This window comes from Nomascus leucogenys, chromosome 16 (assembly GCF_006542625.1).
Source record: "Nomascus leucogenys isolate Asia chromosome 16, Asia_NLE_v1, whole genome shotgun sequence".
NCBI classification, from domain to species: domain Eukaryota; kingdom Metazoa; phylum Chordata; class Mammalia; order Primates; family Hylobatidae; genus Nomascus; species Nomascus leucogenys.
In genome coordinates this window covers 51,972,246-51,999,569 of record NC_044396.1, presented here as the reverse complement: position 1 = coordinate 51,999,569, position 27,324 = coordinate 51,972,246, and the positions used below count along the sequence as shown (strand labels likewise).

The following is a 27,324-nucleotide window of genomic DNA, read 5'->3' as shown; positions in this document are numbered from 1 at the left end:
GCAGAAACTACTTGGTCACTGAGCTATGGAAGTTCCTGGCGATGTGTCTATTTTGATGCTGCCTTTACCATGTGGTGTAATTTTGTTTCTGGCATTTTTTTGTCACACTATCAGAAGGACAGGCATAAGATGGGATACCATGCCACAGCTCGCCCTTCCAGAGAGAAACGAGACCCACAGAGTGTACTGCACATTCCAGCTCAGCGCTTCTTTTTTGACCAGAACAGATGAACAAACCAACAAGGAAGCACTTTGCCTGTCATTCCTAAATTCCGCACTGACTATAATACACACCAGTCTGCTAATGGCAGATGGTGGTATTGGAGGGATGACTCTTAAGGGCTGTCTCTTGGGATGTGCAACTCTCGAGTCACTCCCTCGGAGAGGACTTTTCTGATTTCACCTGGCAGAGGCCTGTTTTCTTGGGATTCCAGATGGCATAGCCAAGAGTGCCCACGAAGAGAGAGGAGGTGGTCTCTGGGGAATCCAGCAGTGTGTCACAAACCAGGAAGCATCCCAAAAGAAGTGGGGGTCAGAGAAGCAATTCTTGACATCCTGGCTTTGGTGTTCATGAGAAGGCATCAGGTTTGGGAGGAAACGCAGAACTCATCTGTGACGTGGAGCTGCACATCCTTTCTCAGTGCAGGCTCCAGAGTGTAGTAGAAAGTGTGGGTGTTGGGGAACAGATCTGGTAAATGTGGGCAAGGCTGATGCCAATACTGCAGGCTAAACAGAGTTTTTCCAAAAGCCGTTGCTTTTGGAAAACTGTCCTGGAGCTCATCCAAAAGCCTCGACAGCATCTCTCAGCCAGCAGACACTTTTCCCTGCTGACCTGGGGCAGTGTGGCTGGGCACAGAGCTAAAGACTTGCTTTAATTTTCAAGGGCCTCATAATGCTCCATAGTGTCCCCATGAGGGTGAAGCAGAGTCAAGAAGGCCGCAGAACCCATAAACATTTGGGGGAAATGTGTTTTTCCTACACTGGGACTTGCAATTGTTCAATCTCCCCACATCCTGATTGTTTCCAAGCCTGGAGCCCCACAGGGGTAGGCGACATGGTGGAAAGGCCCAGGCTCCTGTCCTTGCTGGAGGTTTGACCTGGCTAAGTCGCTTTACCTCATCCAAAGTTGTGAAGCTGTGAAGGGTTATGAAGTTGTGAAGGGTTGTGAAGATCAAATAAGATGACACCTTTGAAAATGCTTTGCCAACTCTAAACTTTTCCTTTAATATATTTTTATTAACTGGGTTCTTAACGTTTCTGTCTTTATTGAAGAAGCTGAGCAACTAGAATATCTATTTCACTGGCATGGGTTTAAAGCTATTATTATTACTATTATTATTTTGAGACAAGGTCTCACTCTGTCCACCAGGCTGGAGTGCAGTGGTGCAATCTCAACTCACTGCAGCCTTGACCTCCTGGGCTCAAGTGATCCACCTCAGCCTCCTGAGTAGCTGGGCCCACAGGCATGTGCCACCATGCCCGGCTAATTTTTGTATTTCATTTTATTTTTGTAGAGATGGGGTTTTGCCATATTGCCCAGGCTGATCTCGAACTCCTGGGCTCAAGCAATCCATTCGCTTTGGCTTCCCAAAGTGCTGGGATTACAAGTGTGAGCCATGTGCCCGGCCTGGGTTTCAAATTATTATGTGATAATGGCTCTAACTTCAATTAGGCACTGCATTGTATATGGCAATTTCAAACACCATTTCTGGGGAAGAATTAAATGGTGGCCAATCTATAACTTTCCAAAGTGAGGAGATTCAGTTTGTTGTACTCCCCTCTTTGTTCTTCTTGCCACACACCTGGTAGTTCCAGGACCAGACATTTTGAGATAACCCAAAGAGTACGTGAAACAAAGGAAGTCCTTGAAGTCTTACAGGAAAGGAAGCTGGTTTGAGCCAAGCTTGAGATGCCCACTGTGAACTCTGCAGAGTCCAGACATGGACACACAGCTCAGGATGTGAGCTGGGGTGGGACTGGGGCCGGCCAGTGTTGGCAGGTGCAGCCAGCATCTACAGAGGAGGTTCATGTTACCCCAAGAATTAATAATCTTCTGGAAATTACCAGATATGCAGAAAGACCCCATGAGCCCACTGCAGTTTCCAAAAATGAATTCCCTCACATGGATAAGGATATGCAAGACACAATGACTACAGCAAAGATCAGAGCGTTATGACTTACCCTGTCAACAGGACCCACGCCCAGAAAGATGACCTCATCAGGGCTGATTCGTGACTCCTCACACAACTGATTTTTCCCATCGGGTACAATCTTACACACTGAAAACGGAGCATTGGCTGGGGTTTCTCTGACTGGGAAGAGACTGGAACCCTCGGGCGGGAAGGGAGTCGGGGGTTGGGGTGGAGACAGCCACACACCAGCCAGCCCAGGGGTCGGTCTCTCTCTCTCTCTCTCTCTCTCTTTGCCTAGAAGCTCCTAGAAGGGCTGGGGTGGAACAGAGTAGTGGTACTTAAGCCTCCAATTAATAGCATCAACAGGTCCAGAGTCGCAAAACAATGACCTTGAGATCCTCAATATAACCTCATTGTCACTTCCTCTGGTTACAGCCACTTAATCCATTGGATTAAGCGAAAATATTCCTGCCATTGCTCAAATGTTTCTTTTTGCTGAGGCACTCTTGGAAACCAGGCAACTCTTGTAGTTCATTTGCTACCATACCGTGATAACGATAGGTTCTGTTTACCAAACATGAGCATGGTGGCTGCCATATAACTACCCACTGTTACTTCTAACAATGGTATCACCAGGCCCAATGTACAAAAGAGAAACTCAGGTTCAGAGAAGAACTTGCCTGAGGTCACAAAGAAAGGACTTGGACACCCCAGCCCAAGGTCTGGGGCTTCTGAGGGCAGGGTCCGCTGCCACACCGCCTTCCCCAAAGGAGTCACCATCACCTTTGGGTTACTGAGTTAAGCAAGAAGGTTACTCCTTTACCCAGCTTGTTTATCACAGGTCACCAGCTTCCCAGTTTCCACATATTATCAAATGACAGTGCCCCACACCACTGAATGTTTTTACCTGTATAATTTCTAGCAACTTAACCTGAACTTGTACCATTTTACCACTTCCTCCCAGAGCCTCAGCTGGCTGCAGTTGCCAGTGGAGGAGTTCTGTAGAGAACTGAAGATCAGAGAGAGGGCGAGTCCTTTCAAACTCCTCTTGTCTACCCTTTGCTCTGTGCTGCTTTGGGTCACTTTGATCTCTGGAGGCACACACTTCCTCAGATGCATGGAAGGCACATTGCCAAGCAATACAGTTTTAAATTCTTTTGCAAACAAATAAAAAATATCCTTGAAAATCCTGCCCTGCAAACTTTTAGCTCTGAAGCTTCCTTTTTATAAATTTTTTAAAGCAATTTATTTTCAAACTTTGTAATATTTTGAAATATGCAGAGCAATCTTCACCTCTAACTATACCATCTGGCTGCTCTACAAACAATAATTGCTGTGAGTCAGGCTGATCTCAAAAAAGTAAAAGGACAAAGTGGGCTCCTCACTGAAGTTTACATGACATTTGCACGTTGCTCTAGTGTTTCTCAAAAGAAGCGGCTCAGCATGTGTGGGAGTGAGGGAGCCAGTGCTTCGGAAGGGTTGCCCATCACATTCTTCAGAAAGCAAACAGCTGGATGCTGCTGTCCTCTTGCAGACACCACTATGCTTAGAGCGGGTCCTATCAAATTAGGATTTCTTTTAAGAACTTCAGTGAGGCCCAAGATACATTTCATACACAAAGCAAACACAGGCGCTGCATGTGCGGCTGTGCAGGTGAGCCCCTGGCGGCACGCACTGTAGAACTCAGAGCAAGTGCCTTACCTTCTCTGAGCATTTCCTGGTCATTCCCAGGCAGAAGGCGAAGTTGCCCAGTCCTGGGAGACCCTGCATCTCAGCCTGCTGGAGTGCAGACAAGTGGGAGGCCCCGCAGCCCCTTACCAAGCAGGCTGATGCCCAGCCGGGACAGGCCCTGTTGAAGCCCCTCGCCCAGGCTCTCGGGAAGCTGCCGCCGCCACTCCTCCTGCCGGTTGTAGTGCTCCTCATCCAGTGAGAGCCGGTCCATGTTCCGGGCCAGGCTTGTGGCCAGGTTGGTGATGGATGTGAGGGTACCTGAGGGAACAAGAGCATGGGGTTAGCCTCCTTGTCACATACATGATGGACCCCAAGGCAGTTTCAGAGGCAGCGGGAGCACCTGTGGCCCCTCCTGGACATGCCCCGTGACAAGTGATGGTGGCTCCCTCTCAGGCAATTTGAAGAAAGAGCCTAAGAAAAGAGGTAAACAACTGGGGTGGTGGCTCACACCTGTAATCCCAGCACTGTGGGAGGCCAAGACAGGAGGATCGCTTGAGCCTAGCAGTTCGAGACCAGCCTGGGCAACATGGCAAAACCCTGTCTCTATGAAAAGTTAAAAAATTAGCTGGGTGTGGTGGTGCACACCTGTAGTCTTAGCTACTCAGGAGGCTGAGGTGGGAGGATAGCCTGAGCCCAGGACATCAAGGCTGCAGTGAGCTGCAATTGCACCACTGCACTCCAGCCTGGGTGGCAGAGTGAGACCTTGTCTCAAATAAGATAAGATACAATAAAATAAACAAGAAAATGAGGTAAAGAGGAACAGTTGCCCACAGGGGTGATGACACTCTTCAAAGGGTAAGAATTGCAGGTGCAGAATGCAGCCTAGAGTTTCACATGAAACTATCCTTCACTATAATTTAATTTGTCAAGGTTTGGTTAAAACAGTATTGATGACTTCATTGAGGCCCAATTTTGAAGGTTAAAATCTGCCTGCTCTGATTTTAAAGGGTAAAGTTATGTTGCTGAGTTTTAGAAAGATTACAAAGAAATATTTAAACTTTAGGAATAAATTTTATTCCCTCCATATAACTTCAGTCATAACAAAGGGGGAGATACTAAACCTTATCGTTTGCCATTCTGAGGATGTAATTATTGTGCCATGGAGAATATGTGCAATTTTGATATTCAGGATGTTAACTGAAAAACCAGTGAGGGGACTAAAGGGAGTAAATCATGTGAGAGCCATGAATCTGTCTGGTTTTCCTAAGAAGGGCTATTTCAGCATTTGCTCACAACAGCCACAATTCCTCTAGCAGGTCTGCACACATCTCAGTGAGGGAAACTGAGCGACTTTCATGGACAGATCTGGACACTAACAAACTAGCTCATCTGTTATTGCAGGTCCAGTTTCAGGAAGAAATGCTCAATGTCGTTTTTGCAGCTGCATCTTTACCAGTAATCTGAAAAGAAAAATATCTGCGCACACACACATAGGGATGCCAACAAACCAAACAGATTTTGCTAAGAGAAGAAAAGAACAAGTGTAAAAAACATTCAGTGAGTCAGTAGGCTGAAAATACCACTGAGGTTCAATTTAGCAGGTGTTAGTTGTCTTATTTTAACATAAAAACAACAGAACCACAGAGATTCCAGTGTCAAGAGTGAGCAGTCTGCCAGTGACTCATGGGGTGAGTTTCTGCAGCTCAGCCCCCAGTCCTCCCAGATGATTTGAGGCCTGGGGGAGTGTCCTTTTCATTGTCCGTGGAATTTGTTTTTATGACTCTGGCTGTTATCTTGCCAGCCCTCCCACCCATAGTCCCTCACCCCCTCTATGGATTGCGGATTCTCCTATTTCAAGATCAAGTTTTCTTTTGAGGCCTTCCAGAGACTTCCACAACCTGTCCTATGGCCTATGGTCAGATGCCTTTTACAGGAAGAAGCCCTTTGCCCTGTTTTCCTTGCCTCCTGCTGAGAAGAAAAGGGGACTCAGATGGCCCTTGTTAGTTCCCAAGTCTCTGCCAACCTGACCAAAATAACATCAAGCAAACACACACAGATAAAACTAAAACACTGTCCTCGCGGGAAGCACTTTGGCCTTGGTGCCTGGTGACCTGTCTGGGCCACAAGATGGCACTGTTTACGTGGCATGCTAGAGAAAAGTTGGCTGTTTCACCCCCAAATCTGCTTCCATGTCAGAATGTATCCATATCCTTAAGAAAGTTATGACAACTGTATCTACATTTAAAAAAAATATGATGAGGCAACACAGTGTAGGGTTTCTGATGTTTAGCAGAAATCCTGAACACCTTTAATATTTCTGTGTTTATCACATGGAGTAACAGTTGAGCCAATCCTTGTTTTCCCAATGGGAGGCTTAAAATTCTGAAGTTTCTGAAACATTTTCACACACCACAGGCAAGTAGTGATCTGTTCAAAACATAAGACATTATATATGAGCTTTGTTACAAAACCAAACTCTCACTGCAAGCTAAAAGGCCAAAGCTAGAGGCAATCTGAATGCATTTAAAACTTTAGCACATTCTTTAAAAAAAAAAAAGGGGGGAAGGAGTGAAGGCATTATTACAAAGAACGGAAACTGCTACCTTTGGAGATGTGCTTTACAAACGATGTGGTCCCTCTGGAGACGCCACTCACGAAGGCTCCGGGGCCCCGGGTCAGCCCCTCGTACGGAAGCCTGAAGAAGTCGGCGACCCCGTTCCCGATGCTTCTCACCAGGCTTGCAGGGCTGCCAAGAATCTCCAGAGACCCAACTACCCAGCCTGCAACGGACCAGAGGGAAGGCGTGATTGAAACCTCAAATGCAGAACTTTCAACATTTGTGAAAAAGTGACCCATTTTCCCTGCAATTCATTTTTCACACTAGAATTGGGAAAGTAATCCGTTTCTTTGGAAGAAAATAAGGGAAATAAGTCATTCCCTGTGAATTCATAAATGGCAAACTTTCATACTTTATAAATCAAAGTGATCCTCTGACGGCCCCACAAATGGCTTTAATATGACTGCCTTGCCCGAGCCTCCCATATTCCTGCTAACAGGGGTCCATGTGCTGGGGACGCACTCTGCCACCACCTGAGGAAGGGCGCCTTCTTGGGTTGCAGGTGTTTGCAGGTGGGAGGTTCTCTCTAAAGCCTCCCCGGTACAGCGGAGGCACCAGGATAGGAGGAGATGCCTGGTTGGGGGCGGCCAGATGCTCAGTGGCGTGTCGCAAAGGGGATGCAAACTTCTGACAAGAATGGAGGAGTTGTTTTTAATCTTTCCCAATCCTCCTGAGTTGAGTGCTTCCCTTTGGAGCAGAACTAGACCCAGACAAATGTCTTGGACTCTTCAACCCCAGCTCCGGTTATGTAAACACCAGCGACAGGGACATTCGTTTTTTTTTTTTTTTTGAGATCGAGTCTAACTCTGTCACCCAGGCTGGAGTGCAGTGGTGCAATCTCGGCTCACTGCAACCTCTGTCTCCTGGGTTCAAGAGATTCTTCTGCCTCAGCCTCCCAAGCAGCTGAGATTACAGGCACATGCCACCATGCCTGGCTGATTTTTTTTTGTATTTTTTTTTGTATTTTTAGTAGAGATGGGGATTCACCATGTAGGCCAGGCTGGGACAGGGACATTCTGATGAGGTTAGTGAGAGGGGAGTGTTCCCTTGTGCATGTCCCAGGAGAGCAGCTTTGGGTCTGGTTTCCTCCTGAAGCTCGGGCTGGCCAGAAGCTGGCCTGCCACTCAGCCGCTGCTGCCCCATGGGAACGCGGCTGTGTGTGGAGTCTGGCAGGCGCTGCCCTTACCCTGGCTCTCTGGGGTGGGGATTCGGGGCTGTAGGCCCCAAGAATTGGAGGGGCAAATGAGGGACCAGGAGAGGAGGAGTCTGAAAAGACAGCTTTCTCCGGGAAGCCACTGACCTCCCCAGCCTGGTGCTCAGAGCCCAGTAATGGGAAGGCTGTGGGGACGGGACTGGGTGGGAGCCATCCCTCCTTCACCAGCAGGCTCTGAAGAGGAGGACAGTCCTGTGACAGATCCTCAGCTCAGCGATCTGAGGGGATCGGGAAGGTGAGGGTACAACAGCCACGCCAAGGTCCCGAAGAATCCCATGCCCAGCCCATGAAGAGAGGGACGTTCTTAAATTCTGAGCCCTCTTCCCTTCTCTGGAACGTTAGGATGATAACACTAGGGTTTAGGGCAAAGGAGGGAATAATTTCTGGAAGATAAAGATTACAAATGAGAGGCCCTATGGATGCCAGGCATTCAACACATTTAATTCTCACAGTAACTGCAAGAAAAGTATTCTCTCCCTTCAAATCAGTGCAGGCTAACTGGTGACTGAGCTGCTGTCTGGGTCAGGGAATGGACCCGGCACAGGAGGCAGAGGTGAATGCAACACGGTGGTACTGCTTCCACGGCCTCACAGGCAGGAAAAGGAGGAGACTGAGGCTTGGAGACTAAGCCAACTGCTCACAGTCCCCTGGATGATCAACCTGTGGGCTGGGTTTCCAACCCAGGTTCTCCTAATTCCGAAGCCCACCCACCTCTTCTGTGAGCTCAGACTGCAAAAAGTAGGCAAGGGAGCTGGGGAGGCTGTGGAATATTCCTCCGTGGAGGGCCTTCTCTGGAGGTAAAGAAACAGCAGATTCCCTTTAGCCCTGAATGGCTGGTAAGGGTGTACCTAATGGCAGAAGTTAGTCTAGAAACATCTTAATTCCCCATCTCTCCAAGGAGTCCATGTATAAAAGAAAGGAGAGTAGCCATGGCCAAGCAGTGTCCCCCACAACAGGCCTGTTCAGGTCGGTGCCGCGGGCATACAGAGGGAGTGGGAATCTGCCTCGGCCTCTTGCTCCTGCCAGTGGCAGGTCCTCCCCTGTCGTGGGGTTGGAACCCTTGAAGCCTGAAGCCACTGCCTGATAGAAGGGCTATGTGTAGGCCAGAGCTACTTCTCAGTGACATCTGAGCTGGCCAGAAAAGGGCAGACAGATCCAAGGGTACTCCTTTATTGTCCTTCAAAAGCAAATCTATCTTTTGCTCAGTCATTTGGAAATTGTGTTGAAGAAGGGAGTCTGCCTGGCTCCCATCAAACTGAGACTTTGGGTTAGAGAGGGGCCTCAGGATAAAGACCACATGCTTTCCTTCAGATAGGATCAGTTACTGATTTCCAATTGCTATTTATTTGTATTCTGCCTCTCCCACCCATACTTTTTTATTTTTAGTTGTTTAATTTTTAAATATTTTTTGTTTTTGGAGATGGAGTCTCGCTCTGTTGCCCAAGTTGGAGTGCAGTGGTGCAATCTTGGCTCGCTGCAACCTCTGCCTCCCGGGTTCAAGCAATTCACCTGCCTCAGACTCCCAAGTAGCTGGGACTACAGGTGCATGCCCCCACGCTTGGCTAATGTTTTGTATTTTAGTAGAGACAGGGTTTCACCGTGTTGCCCAGGCTGGTCTCGAACTCCTGAGCACAGGCAATTCGCCCACCTTGGCCTCCCAAAGTGCTGGGATTACAGGCATGAGCCACTGCGCCCAGCCTGTTTATTTTTAAAACCTCTTCAAGTTGATACCACAACTTCCCTAGAAATTAGGTCAGGGTGCTTTCCATGACAGGCAGGGGCACTCTGACTCAAGTGAGATGTGGGTGGGCAACTTGCCCACCTGCAGCCAGCCCTCTCCCTTCCCTTGACAAGTATGCTAACCTGGGAGTCTGGAGCCTCCAGCATCTTCCCATTTCCTACTCCTTCAATCACTGCTTTCTTTCAGATGATCTTCAGATTGTCCATAGATTTTTAGTGACAGAGTTTCCAACAGGCTCTGAAAACATGGCCCTCTATATTAGAATCCCTTATCTTGGTATACAGTGAGATTGGAACGGCAGCTTAGAAGATTTTTAGATGAATTATATAAAATTCAAATAGAATATTCTTGTGAAAGCTCATTAAAAATATAAACCAAAACAAAGAGAGCTCGTTTTTAGCACACGGGCTGCAGGGCCCGTTACTTGGTGCCACAGGTAGAATTTCCCTGCTGCTTACTGCACTGCTGCATCGTGCACAGACTGAACGGGAGCCTTCGTCCTTGCCAGGCCTCAGACTGGAGCTCAGTAACCTACGTGCCTGCTTCTTTTGTGAAAAAGCAAAGGCTGCCTGAAGGGAAAGTTTCTGGAATTGTTTATAAATACACCCATCTATTATATTTGAAATGTGAACTGCTTATTTTTAAATGAGTTTTTAGCAAGAGGGAAATGTTTTCTTCATTGTTGTGCAAGCTATCAAGACAACAGGTCTGGCAGGACCCTCTCCCTGATCTTGTTGTTTTCTTTTATAAAAGAGTCTAGATAACCCGAGTAAGTCTATGAATTTCATTATGGAGAAAATGTAATCTGACCAATATGGCAAAAACACAGATCGTTTACTGCTGCAATCTTAATCTTATATGGGAACTCATTCACAAAGTACAACTTTACAAAGAGGATAGAACAAAGGCTCTCTCCTCTGTTACTTTCAGAAAGTAAGATTTCCATGTTCTTTATTGGAAAGGGCTGACAAGGCTAACTCTGGATGCTGTTCTTTGCTTGAATTTCTGGGAACCCAATTCTCAAAACTGCTTTAGAGTGAACTTGGCTCAGGAACACACACTGTGATGCCGATTACCATAATGTACCCTGAGACCACATGGTTCCCACCACTCAATCTTATTTTTTGGGACAAGGTCTTGCTCTGTCACCCAGGCTGGAGTGCAGTGGTGTGATCATAGCTCACTGTAGCTCAAAGTCCTGGGCTTGAGCAATCCTCTCACCTCAGCCTCCATAGTAGCTGGGACTACAGGTGCATGACACCACACCTGGGTAATTTTTTAAACTTTAATTTTTTGTAGAGACAAGGTTTCACCAGTTGGCCAAGCTGGTCTTGAACTCCCATGCTCAAGTGATCCTCCCACCTCAGCCTCCCAAAGTGCTGGGATTACAGGTGTGAGCCACTGCGCCCGCCACCCACCAGTCGCTAGTACACAGTAGTCTCTCTACAAAATTTTGTTTGCATGTTCAAGCCACCCCCTGCAGACTTTTCCAGCCAGACTGAAAAGGGAATCCTCACTTTTCCCACTGAGTCCCTGAGAAACAGCAGCCCTCAGACTGCAAGAGGCCACCTGCCTGGCCCCAGAGAGTGGATGGGCCATTCCTTCTCTTTGAGCTCAGGTCTGTGGAGAGGCTGACACACTCACAGCCTTCCCTTTGCCAGCTGTCTAGACAGGCAGTGCAGCACTGGATAGATAGAGGGCTCAATGTGCATCTTACCAGCACACAAATCCTCTGAGTTTCTCGCCTACTGCTATTCATGAATAGCAATGAAGAAAACTAATAAACGAGAACTGGACTCCTTTTAGGCCGAGGGACTGAAGACCTGGGCTAGTTTTCCTGGTTGCTCTAGTGAGCTAAGAAAGGGCTCTGTGCCTGCAAGTTGCTAAAAAAAACTGTGTGCTAAACTGAACTAAAATTCTAAGTTACAGAACAGCTACTACTTCTTGAATGTTTATTAAGTGGCAAGCAAAATGCTGGGTACCTCACGTACTTTCATCTGATCCTCTCAGAAATCTTCAAAGCCATTTTACCGATGAGGAAATGGAGACTCAGGAAGGTTCAATAACTTGCCCAAAGTCTTACAGCTAACAGTGGCAGGCTCTAGATTTAGATCCAGTTCTGTGTGACTGTAAAGCTCAGGTGTGTGACCTCTTGCCAATTGCTTCTTTAGGTCTTGAAATGAGGTGTTACCCCCAAGCGTGTCATTTCTGCCCAGGCTCTAGCTCATCACAGACCCTCAGCTTGTGTTCTTACCTGCTCTAAAAAGGGCCCCAGCGGCATAGTGCATTGCCAGGGCGTGCACAAGCTGCCTCGCAGTGGTGAAGATGGGTCCTCTTTCAAACACCGAGAAGGAGAGAGGAGTGTGGTCTGAGGCTATGTACAGCTTGAGGGAAGCGTGGATGCTGACGAGCAAATTCACTGGCTGGATCACCAGTTTCCGTAACTTCACAGGATTCACCAAGGCTCTGGCGTGCTGTGTGACCTGCACGGGCAACACCTGTTTACCCCCAGAGAGGTGTGTGGAGTGACCAGCCAACCTGCTGTTAGGAAGGTAGGTGTCAAACAAAGTCTTGATGTAGTATACAAATGTGTCTTCCACATATAACCGAGCAGGTTTTAATTCAAAGCTGAACTCATTAATATCAAAGAGGATGCTCTTGCCTTCATTTAAGGTGATGCAAAGTTTGATAAAACATTTTTCCTTGTATTCTTCCAACTCTTTGTTGGATATAAGGAGACTCTGCATTTTGGAACACTGAATGGGTTCTGCTTTTTCTCCCTGGCAGACTAAGACAGCAAAGTGGAAATTGGACTTGTTATAAAGCTGGTTGTCTAGCTGCAGGTCCCCACAGCAGATCTCCACACAGTAAAGTTCAAACAACGCAGCCACAGGCTCTTCCCCAGGGAGGGGACCAGATCCCGGGGCCACACAGAGAAAAACATTGTCCAGTGTGAGTCTCAGAAGCTCAGCTGATGCTTTGTGGTGGGTGAGGTCATCAAACACTGCCAGGCTCAACTGAGTGATGAACATTTTGAATGTAACAATCTTCGCCGGTGCTCTAGAGGAGAAAGGGACAAGAACATTAGTCCCACCCACTCACCTTTTCTTTCTCTCTTGTTTCTTTTTTAATGACAGTACCCTATTAAATACCTCCTGATGGGACATCAGATTCTAATAAGAAACAAATAAGAACTCAACTTTCAGTATATTGTGTCTGGACGGAGTCAGTCACGCTCCAACAGTATTGGGAAATGTTCCCAATGGGACTATTACAAGCTCTTGTCATGTTTCCTTATGTTTCCCTTATCAACACCAGATTTTTATTCCAAAATCCCTCTAATCTTTGTGTACTAATTCTCTATCATGATGATCACAAGACAGAAAGAGATAATAAAGTAACTGAGACTCCCTAAACTGAAAAAGTGATGTGAGCAGAAGAAAACTTAGCAGGAATTCCTGCCACAATTGCCCATCAACCGTGCCTGAGTCCATGCTTGACTCTTCTCCATCTCCATTTCTGGGGCGGAACCACCCTTGCTTCTGTCTCAGGTGAACCCCTCTCCAAAGTGCACCAAATCACTCTTCTCTCACCTACTCCAAAGACATCCCTCCAGCAACTCACACCCCTTTCCCCCATCATCCTTTTCTTCATTACTAGCAGCTTGTAAACATGCTGTCATCTCTCAGCTCAAAAAATCCCTCATGAGTTCATTCTCTCCCTTAGCTACCACTCATTTTTCTGATCCTCTCTACATAGAAACTCTAAAGTGTGTTCCATACACATTGTCTCCAACTCCTCTCCTTCCCTGCTCTTTAAGGCTTACTCCAAGCAGCCTTTTGTGCCCCCATCCCCAGCCTAATAAAACAACTCTTGTCAAGGTCATCAGTGACTTTCATTTGGCTACATCAAATGATGGACTTTCAGTTTTTTGCTTATTCGACATACTAACAACATATGACATTGCTGACAACTCCCTCCTCCTGGAAATACTTTCTTTCCTGTCTTCTCTCAGCTCTTCCAGTTCTCTGACCACTCGTCCTCAGTTACCTATGCAGATCCCTCTTCCTCTCCCTGACCTCTTAAAGTGCCTAGGGCTCAGCCCTTGGTCCTCTTCTCACCCCCATCTTCACTGACTTCCTTGAGGATCTCATCCAGTCTTCTGACCTGAAATACCATCTACATGTTGATGATTTCCAAAGTATATACTTAGCCCGGAGCTCCCCGCTGAACTCCAATCTTGTGTATCAAACTACCTATCCACACAGTCACTTAGATGTCTAAATGACATTTCAGCTTATGTCTATAACCAATCTCTTGATCTTTCCTCCTAAATCTGCAGATAGTCTCTCTCATCTTAGTTAATGGCAACCATATCCTACCAGTTGCTCAGACCAAAAATTTGGGTGTCATCCTGGATGCCTCTATTTTTAGCCATTACTCAATGTATTAGGAAAATCCCATTGACTTTTCCTTAGAAGTATATCCAGAATCTGTTTCTGACACTTCCACGGACACCACTGTAGTCTAAGCCATCAGTGTCTCTAATGTGAGCAACTGTAATCATCTCCTAACTAGTCTCCCTGCTTGCTTGTGCCCTTGTTTCTCTACAGTCTACTTCAACAAAGCGGCCAATGATCTTCTAGAAATTTAAGTCACAGGGTGTCACTTCTATGTTCAAAAATGCTCCAATGAGTTCCTCATTTCGCTTAGAATTAAAGCTAAGCCCTTCAGTGGCCCATGAGGTCTCCCTCCTTCTAGCTCTTACCTCCTGGACTTCATGCATTGCTACTTCCACTTCCACCCCCTCCACTGGGCCCACAACAGCCTCTTCCCTGCCCCTCCTCGATGCCAGGCACGTTGTTGCAGGCCTTTGAACTGTCTGTGCCCTCTGCCTGGGAAGTTCTTCCTTCAGATAGTCACATTACTAACCCCCTACTGCTTTCCGGTCTCCATCCAAATATCAACTTCTCAGTGCAGCTTACCTACACCAATTTGTTTACAGCTACACTTTCCCAGTCCCTTGGCCCTGGCACTCCCAGCCCCTCTTAGTGAGCTCTGTTTTCATCCCTGTAGAATGCTGACCTTCTACTGCACCATAACATTTCCTTTCTTTTTATGTTTACTCTCTACACCCCCCACCACCTTGCCCAATTCCATGCCTATGAGGAGAAAGTCATCTTCTCCAGGGCAGGGATTGGGCCTTTTTATTTATGGATGTATCCTCATCCCATGCTAGGCATCCAGTTAGCCCTTGAAAAACATTTGTTGAATGAATGAATGAAGGAAGTTCCAAGAAATACTTGTACCTTTCTCATGAAAGTTTGCTTCTATTGTTAATAACATTTATGCCCTAGATAAAATGTTTCTGAAATTGTTGAATAAACCTGAAATTTTGTGCTATACTAGTTAAAAGTTTGTCTTCAATTTTGTTATGCTATTAATTTTTTATGAACAGTTTTGGGCAAAGAAAACATTCTATCCAACATTGTTTGAAATATTATAAATTCAAATTAGCAGAGTCCAAATTAATGAGCTCTTAACCATATATGAGAAGCAATAAACTTTTTTTGTTGTTGTTTTGTTTTGTTTTTTTCCAAGACAGAATCTCGCTCTGTCACCTAGGCTGGAGTGCAGTGGCATGATCTTGGCTCACTACAACCTCCACCTCCCGGGTTCAAGTGATTCTCTTGCCTCAGCCTCTTGAATAGCTGGGATTACAGGCACCTACCCCCAAGCCTGGCTAATTTTTGTACTTTTAGTAGAGACAGGGTTTCGCCATGTTGGCCAGGCTGATCTCAAACTCTTGACCTCAGGTGATCCGCCCACCTCAGCCTCCCAAAGTGCTGGGATTACAGGTGTGAGCCACCACATGTGGCTGCAATGAACTTTTTAAAATAAAGATTTAAACAAATACATGAAAGTTGGTGGTATTTATATTTTAAGTTATTTTTTCTGATCATAAAATAAATGCTATTATACAAAATAAAAATACAGAAATCAAATAATAATTACATATTAACTCATTAACCCCACATCTGTTACCAATTTTGATTTTTATTCTTTTCAGTCTTATTTCTAGGAATGTTATCTGTGTGAGTATGTATACATATGTACTTATGTGTGTATGTATGTACAGATAACATATAACTAGGATCATATATATTCAATATTATATTCTACTTGTTTTATTTTAGATTATTATATAATACGCATTTTCTATTCTGTTAAAATTCTTTGAGATCTACTTTTTGCAGTCATAACATTTATAGTACAATTATGTATCATCTATTTCCCTATGGATGGGCATTTTTACTTTGAATATTTTGCCATTGTAACTAACTGTGTGATATCTCTCACTGTGTACATCTCTCTGTGTATATCTTTGCCCACTTCTCTATTTCCTTAACTCTTAAACTCTTAACACACTTAAAAGTGGAATTTCTAAGCCAAAAGGATTTTAAAGCTCTTAATATGTATTACCAAAGTGCTTATAAATTGGAAATAGTACCAATTTACACTTTCATCAGGACTGTATATGATACATCATTGTTAATTTGATAAATTAACATTTCTTTGATTACTTATATTTCCTCTTCTTAGCATTTTCTGTTCATGCCTATTGCCCCTATTTTTGTTTCTGTAAAGCTATCTTTATATTATTCCTATTGAATTATGTGAATTCTTTTAAATTAAGGATATTAACTCTTTGTCTATTTCATGTTTTTAAAACCTGATGGCAACATTCAGGTCAAAGTGGGGGGGTGGAAAATATGGCTCTAAGAGGCGTATTTATATTTGATGCAGTTCTAATTGTGAAGTTTTATTATTAATTACTACACTGTCATGCAGATACAGAGGTATTAATGTGCATTTCATGCTAATAATAGTTCCAAGATGCATAGTTTGTAAATCAGTTTGTTAACCCTACCACAGAAGGAGTGCATAGTGGTATCCAGGAAAGATGGTTTATTGCTACCTATTGAAGGGATGATTTAATGCTAATAACCATATTTTTTATGGATTACATGATAATTAACCAAAAGCTTTAATACATATGTGGAGATGACAAAGATAAATACTAAGTTTACAACTTTATAACAGGAACACTTACTATGTTGTTACTGGGAAAATAATTAAACCTACCTGTTGGTATTGGTTAAAATAGGTCCTGCTTTTCCTTCTGGGGCCACAGTGATGAAGATTGTGCCACACTGATGTGCAATGTCCACATACACATAGCCAAAGCCAATCAGGAACACAACCTGCAGAAAGAATATTCAAAATCTGATTAAAAAGAAATAAGAAATACTACTGAAGTGGCTTGACTTCAAATGTCTCCAGTTCTGATTCAATACCACAAACAATTCCTGGTTATATTTCTTTATATCCATGTGTACGGGCTATTCAGTTGTCTTGAAATGAAAAAAATACCCAAAAGATCAAAACCAGATTTTTCAATATTCAGCTGTAAGGTTCATGGAAAAAAATGATGGATGATGGGGCATGAGTATCTTCATTGTCTGCCTCTTTGGAACTGGCAAATAACTCTGTGTGGGCTGGAGTTCAGACATGGGGCCCGCTATATGTGTGCATATGAATCTTTGTGGAAAAAAAAACCTAAAACTCGGGACTTGAGGTGCAATTTGCAAACAACTTTCAGGCTCTTAGGTGTTGACTTACTTCTATAGGGGTGTCCTTCTGGGCTGGGGACACAAAAACATACCTCAAAACCCACCTAAAAGCATATCACAACCCCTCCAGGGTCTTTCATATAACTTGTAACAAGAATGTTAGATATAAGTTAATTTGCTCAGAGTAAAAAATTATTTTTTCTACCACGAGAAGATGGACTAAGACCTAGAAAAAAGCTCTACCTCAGGATCCAGGTGCCAGACAGCAGAACAAACACCCCTTCAGTATTAAATAGCGAGTTTAAATGGGTAAATATTTGAAAACAGAAGAGGGCTGTTTAAAAAACAACTCCAAGGACATCATGTTCACAGCCAGGATTACCTGAGGGTAGGGGCAAAAACCTCCGTATGCTTGGGAAGGCTGGTTCTGATGATCTGCAGTATTAATTCAGTCCAAGTCTGGGCCCTATGTTATTATTAGGGCAGCAAATAAAAGCAGACAGACTGAAAATTCCTGGATGATGAAACAAAGGTGGCCTCTTGCTTGACCAACAATGAATATATTCTAATTTTGATCACATGAAGAAGCACCAGAGTGTACACAGAACCACAGAAGAAAGCCAGAGAGTCACACTTGGAAGCAACTTCAAGGTCACTGGGCTTCTTTCTCATGCAATGGCTTTCTCATGGACTTCAGAAATTCAGAATTTCTGACCATCTTCAGCATGTAGGTTACCTGGATGTCATCTCTGCCTTCTCCCTCTGCTCCTTGCTGCAGCCCAGCCCCTCCAGCTCTGCCTCGTTCTTCCACTGCTGCCTTCTTTTTCATTTTACAGCCTCAGCTTCAGCTGAGGCCCTTGTCTGCCACTCACTACTCACCACGCCTAGAATATACTTTTCCCCATATAAGTCCTTTCAAAAGCCTGTATGTCCTTATGCATACAGCTTAAAGGATAGCTTACTCCATAAAGCCATTCTTTAATTTTTCTATTCCCTTCTGTACTGACACCTATTTCTACATTCTAAAACAATTTTAACCATATTTCTATTTGACCAAAAATATTATTGTCTATACTACAGTCACTTGTTTATGTGCCTGACCCAATTATTAGATTGTAAACCTCTTGACAGCAGAAATGGAGTCCATTTGTTGTATCTGTATTCTCTATGAACACGTTGCCCAAAAGGACTGTTTTGCAAAAATATCTTTTTCAAAAGACTTGTATTCTAAATTTGCCCTATTTGTTCCAAGGTAAAAATTAAACTTACAATAAAATTTGAGAATATAACATAATTAATGGCTTAAAAATGGCTCAGTTCATGAATCTAAAACAAAAGAGATATTCTTAAAGAAATATTTCTATCTATAAATGCCATCCCTTTGTATGATACATAAGGTAAATCAATTGCTTTTCTTTACTAGGTTGCAAGATATGAAATTATCCATTCAGTAGAAACCTTTTTAAGTCCCATGCTCCCATCTCGTATTCCTTTTCCCAAGTCACCGTCCATAACTTCAGGATCCCTTAGAGAGAGGGAGGGGATGCGAATAGAGAAATATTTACTGTTCTGCTCTTTCTCAAAGTGATTTTCGGGGATTATGAAATGAGGATACTTACGCTTTCTAAGATAATAAACCTAAGGTAAGGTGATGGTTTCTGTTAAATGCCCCAAGGGCCTTCTGAAGGCAAGCAAATTAACCTGAACTTTCATCTTACTTCTTCTGGCCAAAAACCTAGACTCTGGAGGGAAATTTTTGCTTGTTATCCCTTTCACTCACTGCTATGAATGGAAGAAACACAGACTTTAGTCTATCCTTGTCTTTTCACATTTACAGAAACAACTCACACCTTGCAGCCTTTTGCGTAATGGCAGCTCTAGGGGTTAGATAGTTAGGTACCTGAGTGATACAGGAATTAGGCATCTATATCCAGGTTCCCCACAAGTCCAAAGTAAATCCTTATCTTGGTCTAATGGTTTGAACAATCAATTACTTGACAAACACTTAAAGACTGTCTACAAAGAATTAGTCACTGCATCAGTCACAGAGAAGATGCAGTCCTACCCTTGCATTGCTCACAGCCTAGTTGGTGAAAAAGCCAAGTACACAAACAATGAGATGACAACTAACAATTCCAGAGCAGAGGTGTATAAAATGCGTCTCCCTCTCAGTGTATTCACCATCATGGACTCTGTGTAAGCTCCATGAGGGCACTGGTTTTGTGTGTGTTTTCTTCAGTACTTACAACCAGTGCCGGGTACTCAATAAAGATAAGGCTGATGATCTGAACATACATCTTCTCAATGTGGCTTCTGCTGTATTGACTTCTAGTGTCCACCCATGTCTAGCTCTTCTCTCCTTCTGGGAATAGAGTAGGATTATACTCCCCACCACCCCTGCAGTTAGATATGGTCTTGTGACTAGTTTTGGCCAATGGGGTAAAGGCAGAATTGACATGTATTCCTTCTAGAGAATAAATAAAGGCTTTATGTTCCACAGTTCAGTGGTGTGCCAAATCTGGTCCACTGCCCGCTATTGTGAATAAGGCTTTATTGGAACATGCTCATTTACTTACATATCTCTCCATCTATTGAGAAGTCGGGAAAACGTAAGGCCTGCAAAACCTAAAATATTTACAATCCAGACTGTAAAAAAATCTTTGTTGACTCCTGCTCTAGACAGCTGTGGAAGACTGTTGCACAATGAATTGTACATCCCAGTATCCATGCCCTTGTGTAGTACCTTCCCATACTGACACTGGGCATGGCTATGCAACTTTCTTCAGCTAACGTGACATCAGCAAGTAAAAAGCTTGATACAGCTTGCTTATTGGGGTTTTCCTGCTTGCCACCCTGGGCTAGCCTCCTTAAGGAGGACAGACAGCATGGTGAGAGAGACACCCAGACTTCCCAGCTAAACCCATACCTCAGCCAACTCTCTAGGTGAATGCAGATGCATAAGTGATCCCAGGCTCATCCTGCAGAAAAGTCACTTGGCCACTTCCTCAGAATCATGAGAAGTTGTTAATCATTCTTTTAAGCCGTTACAAGGGGGAAGATACGAGATGATGGACTTTCCCTCAACCTGGGTCCCTGAGTGACTATGTAGAACAAAACCCCCTGAGGACACACACTAGGCATTTAGCATGAACAAGAGGTAAGTTCTAGGCTTATGATGGGCAGCAAAACTGAGCTTATACTACTAATATAGATATTGTTGATAGAAGTAGTGTTCTAGCAAAATCCTACAATAGGAGACCCTAGCTTAATTTCAGACAGTAGAACTCGATATTGAAAGCTATAAAAATGGGCATATATGTTTTGAAGTGGTAAGATATTCAGTAAAACTGTTGCTTGAGATGACTTGAGAGGTAGATCATAAACTTAATAAATCTATAGCTCTAGAAGATGAGGTTTGAAAACCAAACATCAGTGGTGTTATGTTGGCTGCTGTTGCCTGTGTCTGGAACACTACGTTTTGTTTTATGAAGAGATGAGCTCAGGAAAGAATTGGCCAGGTTGCAAATAAAAATGGAAGATAATAGAGAGATTCCAGAAATTTGGAACCTTGCAAAGTTAGAAATAATTTTAAACCTGCTATGGTCTGAATGTTTGTGTTCCCCCAAAAGTCATACACTGAAATTCTAGCCCCCCAATGTGATGATATTAGAAGGCAGGGCCTTTGGGATGCAATTAGTGTCCTTACAAAAGAAGCCTGAGGCCGGGGGCGGTAGTTCATGCCTGTAATCTTAGCACTTCGGGAGGCTGAGGTGGGCGGATTGCCTGAGATCAGGAGTTCGGGACCAGCCTGACTGACACATGGTAAAACCTCGTCTCTCCTAAAAATACAAAAATTAGCTGGGCATGGTGGTAGGTGCCTGTAATCCCAGCTACTCGGGAGGCTGAGGCAGGAGAATCACTTGAACCCGGGAGGCGGAGGTTGCAGTGAGCCGAGACCGGGCCACTGCACTCCATCCAGCTTGGGCAACAAGAGTGAAACTCCATCTCAAAAAAAAAAAAAAAAAAAAAAAAAGCCTGAGAAAGCCCCTCATCCCTTCCATCATGTGAGGTTACAGTGAAAAGATGGTCATCCATGAACTAGGAAGTGGGTCCTCACCAGATACCGAATCTTCCAGTACCGTGATGTTGGACTTCCTAGACTCCAGAACTGTGACAATAAGTTTCTGTTGTTTATAAGCTACCAGTCTGAGGTATTTTGATATAGCAGCCTGAACAGACTAAGATAAAGCCTCAAATAGCAAGGTCTAAAATTAGAAAGCCTCTGAACACGAAGGCAGATTAACACTCAGCCTTAAGACTGACTATAGGCAACACACTCACTGTTAAAACTTCTTAACTGTTATATTGACTTGGAAAAAAGTGTAAATCAAGGGTATAACTTTCCTGTAGAAGCTCTCTTAAATCCAGAGAGGAAGGAAGCAAGTAAGCAAAGAAATGTGTCTTAAGGACCATGGATATGGTTCCTGGCACAGGGAATTTTCTGGAACCAAATAGGTAAGAAGTCTACTGAGTTGAGAAATTACCACTGCCCTATACACTCACAAACCTGGAGTAAAAGAGACTGTGATTATGTGAGATGCAATACAAACTTCAAGTGTCCAAGGAAGATCTCCCAGAAGGTGGAGCCAGGAACCTGAAGGACAATGGTAAGAGCTCCTTCAAGATTAGAAACAGTGCTCAGTGAAAGCTGATTTCTTGCTTCCAGGGTATAGACCCCATAATATGTGCCCAGAAAACATTCAGAACTGCCATAGGCAAGAGACTGCCATATGTCTCTCATTCTTCCCCCTTCCATAGTGGAGGGGTTATTACTGTTACCCTGTCCTATAAAACAGCAGGGAAAGGGGAAGCAGGTAAGTCCATAGGTCTCCAGATCAAAGGGCATCACATCCAGACTGAGCATCGCTTAGAAGTGCTGGACTTCAATGGTGATGGAGTGACCGCTTCCAACCTTGGGGGGAAGATTTGTTCTGTGTGGGGGGGAAGATTTGTTCTGTGTGTGGGGAAAAAAATGATAAATGACTGATGGCCAAGGGGATTTTTTTTTTTCAGCTGTTCGTTATCACAGTATAACCCGGCCAGCCCTGATCAATGCCATCATTTGGTTCTTTCTTACTTTCTTCACTAGTAGGGTGAGGTGGGGTGGCGTGGAAGGCTCTAGGTGACATATACTAAGAGACTCACCGTTTTGCCATTTGAATCTGTCTTAGAGCACTTCAGTCAGCAAGACACTATCGTATTTATTTTTTGAGACAGGGTCTCAGTCTCACTCTGTTACCCAGGATGGAGTGAAGTGGCATGATCATGGCCCACTGCAACCTCCGCCTCCCTGGGCTCAGGTGATCCTCCCACCTCAGCCACCCGAGTAGCTGGGATTACAGGCGTTTGCCTCCATGTCCAGCTAAGTTTTGTATTTTTCGTAGCAACAGAATTTTGCCATGTTGCCCATGCTGGTCTCAAACTCCTGGGCTCAAGCAATCTGCCTGTCTTGGTCTCCCAAAGACCTGGGATTACAGGCATGAGCCTCTGTGCTCAGCCCCATCATACATATGTTAGGTCTAAGAAAACCATTTGAGGCCTGGATACTGGTTTCTACTTAGTACAATATCTTCTAACACAATTATAAACAAGAAGCATTTTAATATAACTTGTGCTTTTCTATGTACTCAGTTATCTTTATTTGAATGATTATTTATATGTAACAAATTTTTTAGAATTATAACAATTTTACTAAGTAAATTAATTACAAGGTGACAAAGAAAATAGTGGGAAGTTTTTTGTTTTTTTAAAAAATAGAGACGGGTTTTGCTCTGTCAACCAGGCCGGAATGCTGTGGCATGATCATAGCTCACTGCAGCCTCCAACTCCTGGGCTCAAGCGATCCTCCCACCTTAGCATCCTGAGTAGTTGGGAACAGAGTTGTGCACCACCACGCTTGGTGATTTTTTTTTTTTTTTTTAATTTCTGTACAGACAGGGGTTCTTGCTATGTTGCCCAGGCTGGTCTCAAACTCCTGGCCTCAAGCAATCCTCCTGCCTCGGCCTCCTGAATTGTTGGGATTATAGGCATGAGCTATTGCACCTGGTCTGCCTACTTTTGAACATTTAAGTTGCAGATAGTGTCACACTCATCTTTTGCTGCAAGTTGATATGTCTAAACTGATCTGAAAATATGCTACTTAGGCATTTTATTTGTGCAGCTGACTTTGGGCTAAAAGTCATTTCTTACAAAAAATATCATCTCCCATTTTGGGAAGGAATAAATTTAAAATGTACTACTGATATCTCTATATACATAGTTTGTAAAAGAGAAGCTTAACTAGGAAACCATGCTATGGAAGAATTACAGACTTAGACTTTGAAAGGCAGGAACAGGTGATTGAGCCCTGGCCTGTGGAGGGGGAACAGGAGTGAGACAGGGCCTGCTTGGTCTCAGGTAGAGGTCTGTTTTAAGCAACCTAGTGGACTGGGTTCTCTTCTCTGGGCTGGAGTCTGTGTTTTAGGAATCATTCAGGGGTTAGTTACGGAGAGAGACTTGAGGTTGGAGAGGCTGACAATGGAGAGACCTATTAAGGCACTATTGCTAAAATCTGGGAGAGAGATGATGAACCAAAGGCCTGAAACAGACCCCAGTCACAGAGGGAAGGGGCAGATTCCAGAGACGTTTCTGAGGCATTTCTGATAGAAGCTGGTGGCCTACTGGATGTGTGGAGGATCTGAGAGAAAGGAAGACACTGAGAAGCAGTAGGCAGAAGGCAGGCTGGGAAACCACACAGTCCCGGGTTTGAATCCCAGGACCATTTATCCTGAGCAAGTTCACCTCTCAGAGCTTTGGGTAACATCTACTTTTGAAGGATGTGACATGGACTAATGATTACACCTTTAGAGAGCTTGAGATAAAACAGGCATTCAATGTTATCTGAATCCATTTTATTTATGGTTTTTGTACTGGGAAAACAATGATGACATTAACTGATGCAGAGACTCTAGAAGAAGCTGGCTTGGGGTAAGAAAAATGATCATCTTGGTTTCAGATGTGTTGATTTCAGATGCTTGTAGGATTTTCAGGCTGAGATGTCTAGTGGGTAGGCAGAAACACAGATTCGTACACTGGGAGTAATATGGGGGCCGGAGATCAATTTCTGGGAGTGACTGGGTGCTAGGCAGTAGCTAAAGCTATGAGGTGAATTAGATATCCAAGAGAAGAAAGGAAGATGAATTTCTAAGTTGATCAAGGTGGGAAGGATTGGATAGAAATGAAAAGAAAACAGTGGATATTCTGATTCTAATTTTTTCCTACTGTATACTTTTTGAAAAACATCTTAGGGAAATCACTACTGCTGAGTATCTTTGGAAACAGTTGTGACTCAGCCAGAACAAACTGTAAACACATAGGAGACTCTAGACCAGGGCACCTAGCAGACATTCAGAAGTCAGTGCCAACTTGCTGGTATCTGTTCGACTGTGCCCTGGAGTACTGGGAAGGTAAGCGAAGTAAGCAAGAAGTCAAAATACCTGCATTACACATTTTACAAATCAGACATTCACCTGCATTGACTTTTTTTCTTTATAAAAATTCCTGAATTGGAGGGTAGAGATAACTCTGAAAATTACTACCTGCTGCTTTAAGCTTTAGTGTTCAAGGTTACCTCTGTGTGATCTGCACCAAATGGACAGATTACACATTTGAGTCCTGGTTCATCAAGGCACTTAACAAAGTATGTTCTGATATTCTTGTAGATAACATCTTATACTGTATAGTTTAAAAGTGATTTTAGATGCATTTTCTTATTTAAGAAACATGGGCTAGATGAGAGTGGAGTCTGGCTGATGGACCCCATGCATTTGGGAAGTGTCTAGTGATTCACTGCAGTATGTCAACCATGAACTTGTCCTGTTCAACATATTTATTAATGACCTGGATGAACATGTAGAATGCACGCTCACCACATCTATGGATGACATAAAGCTACCAGGGATACTTAATATGTTAGATGACAGCATCACAATTTTTTAAAAAGTGATTTCAGCAAGCTGGACTAGGCCAATATCAACAAGACTTAATTTATTTGGGATAAATGTAAAGTCCTGTCTTTGGGTTCAAAAAGTCAACTGTATAGCAAGTCATATGATAAAGACCTGGGGGATGTGGTTGACCACAAGTTCAATAATAACAAACAGTCTGAACTCATTAATAAAAAGCTAACTCAATCTTTTACTTTATTAATGGAAGCATAGGGAGTTAATAGCTGGTTAGACCACATTTGGAATACTGTGTGTAATTCCGGCTGCCAGATTTTTAAAAGGGAACATAACATGCTAGAGTGTTCACACAAGGGTAACTGTGGTGATGGGTGTGGAAATTGCATTTACTGAAGGAATGATTCAAGGAACCAGAAATGTTTGGCCTGGATAAGGGAACACTTAGGAAAGATGTTGGAGCTGCCTTCAAATAATTGTAGCGTTGCTGTATTTGAGGGGAAATAAACAATCTGTGATGTCCCAGAGGGCAAAACAAAGATGAATGAACGGATGCTACAGAGTAATAGTTTTCAGATTGATACAAGAAGAAAACTTCTCATAGCCACCACTGGATAAGTAATGACTATTACACTGGGAGCCTTCTGGGGTGAGATGTCATGGAAGGGATTCTTGCATTAGGTGAATGCAGAGATCAGAAAATCTCTTCTAACCTGTGCTTTGATGAACTTTCAGGCAGCTACGATTTGTAGCCAGGGCAAGACTTCAGAGGACAGACAGTGGCTTGAGCCTGGTGTAGGAAAAACAGGACTAGACCACATGGGAGCAGATTTAGGCTTCAGCTTGCTCCTGCTTAGTTGCAAGTCACCTAGCTGATTACTCTTTTAAGCCTCAAATCTCTCATCAGTAAATAGACATAAAAATTATTGCCCTATCTTAGAATTTTTGCAGTGATCAAAGGCTTTATCTTCCCTTTACTGCATTTATTGGTTACTCAAGTCTTTGAAGGCAGGAATTATGCCTTATTTAGGGCAAAGGGCTTGGCACCTGATAGGTCCTCAGTAAAAGTTTGAACAAATGAATAAAAGAATGGAGACTGTGCCTGTGAAAACACTTTGTAAATAGCACAGAGCTGTAGAAACATGAAGGACTGTCATTCTCTCCTCCCCACAAAACAATCCATTTGCGAAGAAACAGCAGTGACATTGACCCGACTACGAACGTCTGCTAAGAGTGAAAGATCATGATAATTTACTGGATGTTTTCAGAAGGGAATTTACCTGCAAAGGGATCATTTTAATTCACTTTTTGGCGTTCAAACTACTCATTCTTTGCAGTTCAGTGGCTCAGCAAGTACTTTTCATTAACAATGCAATGACTTCCCATGACTCTTAAGATAAAAACCAAAATCCTTGACAGGACCTACAGGGCCTTGCCAGGTTTGGTCTCTCATCGCCTCACCAGCCCCCTCTCCTACCCTCTGTCATCTGGCGCTACAGCCGCACTGGCATTTAGTTCCCTGAAAGGACCACGTGCACTCTGAACACTGAAGCTTCAAACACATTGCTCTTTCTACCTAGAAAGATTCCCTACTCTCTTGCCTAGGGAGTGCCTGTTCACCTTGAAGGCACAGAGGCAAGGTCTCTCAGTCAGAGACACCCTCCTTGACCTCTCAAACTTGTCTGCTGTACACCCACATAGCACAACTGTACCTTTCCTGCATAGCTCTTTGTAGTGCTTATAATACAACTATCCATGTGATTACTTGCTTATTATCTATCTCCTCCACTTGTAAACTTGAGGGCAGGGGCTGTGCTCCATTTTTGTTCAGTATATTTTACATGGTGCTAGTACCAAGTTATAATGTCTGGCATACGTTAGAAACTCAGTATTTGTTGACTGAATGAATGAAGCAGGCTTCTCAATGTTGTTGGTAGTTAAGTGGTAACTACTATGTTTTCTCTGTTCCTTGTTTTGACTTTTTCAAAATAATGTTGCCTAATTCTGACAAAAGTGGTTTCTGAGTATGAGAAATTAAAATCCTATACACTATGACAGGAGTCTGAACTATTTTCCTGGTAGGATCAAAATTATGACTTAAAATTATTGGTGTAAACTTACTTTTATGACTTTATTTATTGAGCACCTAAAGACTGTTTTTGTCCTAAAGTCAGGCTACCACCAACTATTAAATCATGGGTATGAACACCAGGTGCCGCCACCTTCAGGTCTCTGGTTGAATAACCATGAGATGTGTTCTGACCAGGTGTGAGCCAGGGATCCAACCCCAGAAAGCCCACAGCAACTTCACAATCG

General features: G+C 43.7%; 1 protein-coding gene across 1 annotated transcript in view; it reads right to left on the bottom strand.

Moving 5' to 3' along the window:
- Positions 1-27,324, bottom strand: part of VPS13B (vacuolar protein sorting 13 homolog B) — an 891,476-nt gene that overhangs the window by 11,664 nt on the left and 852,488 nt on the right. The window contains exons 55-58 of the mRNA XM_030795363.1: positions 16,521-16,639; positions 11,629-12,434; positions 6,407-6,583; positions 3,951-4,121 (exon numbers count right to left, since the gene is read on the bottom strand). Of these exons, the coding sequence (XP_030651223.1) occupies positions 3,951-4,121; positions 6,407-6,583; positions 11,629-12,434; positions 16,521-16,639 (1,273 nt within the window). The remainder of the gene's footprint in view (positions 1-3,950; positions 4,122-6,406; positions 6,584-11,628; positions 12,435-16,520; positions 16,640-27,324) is intronic.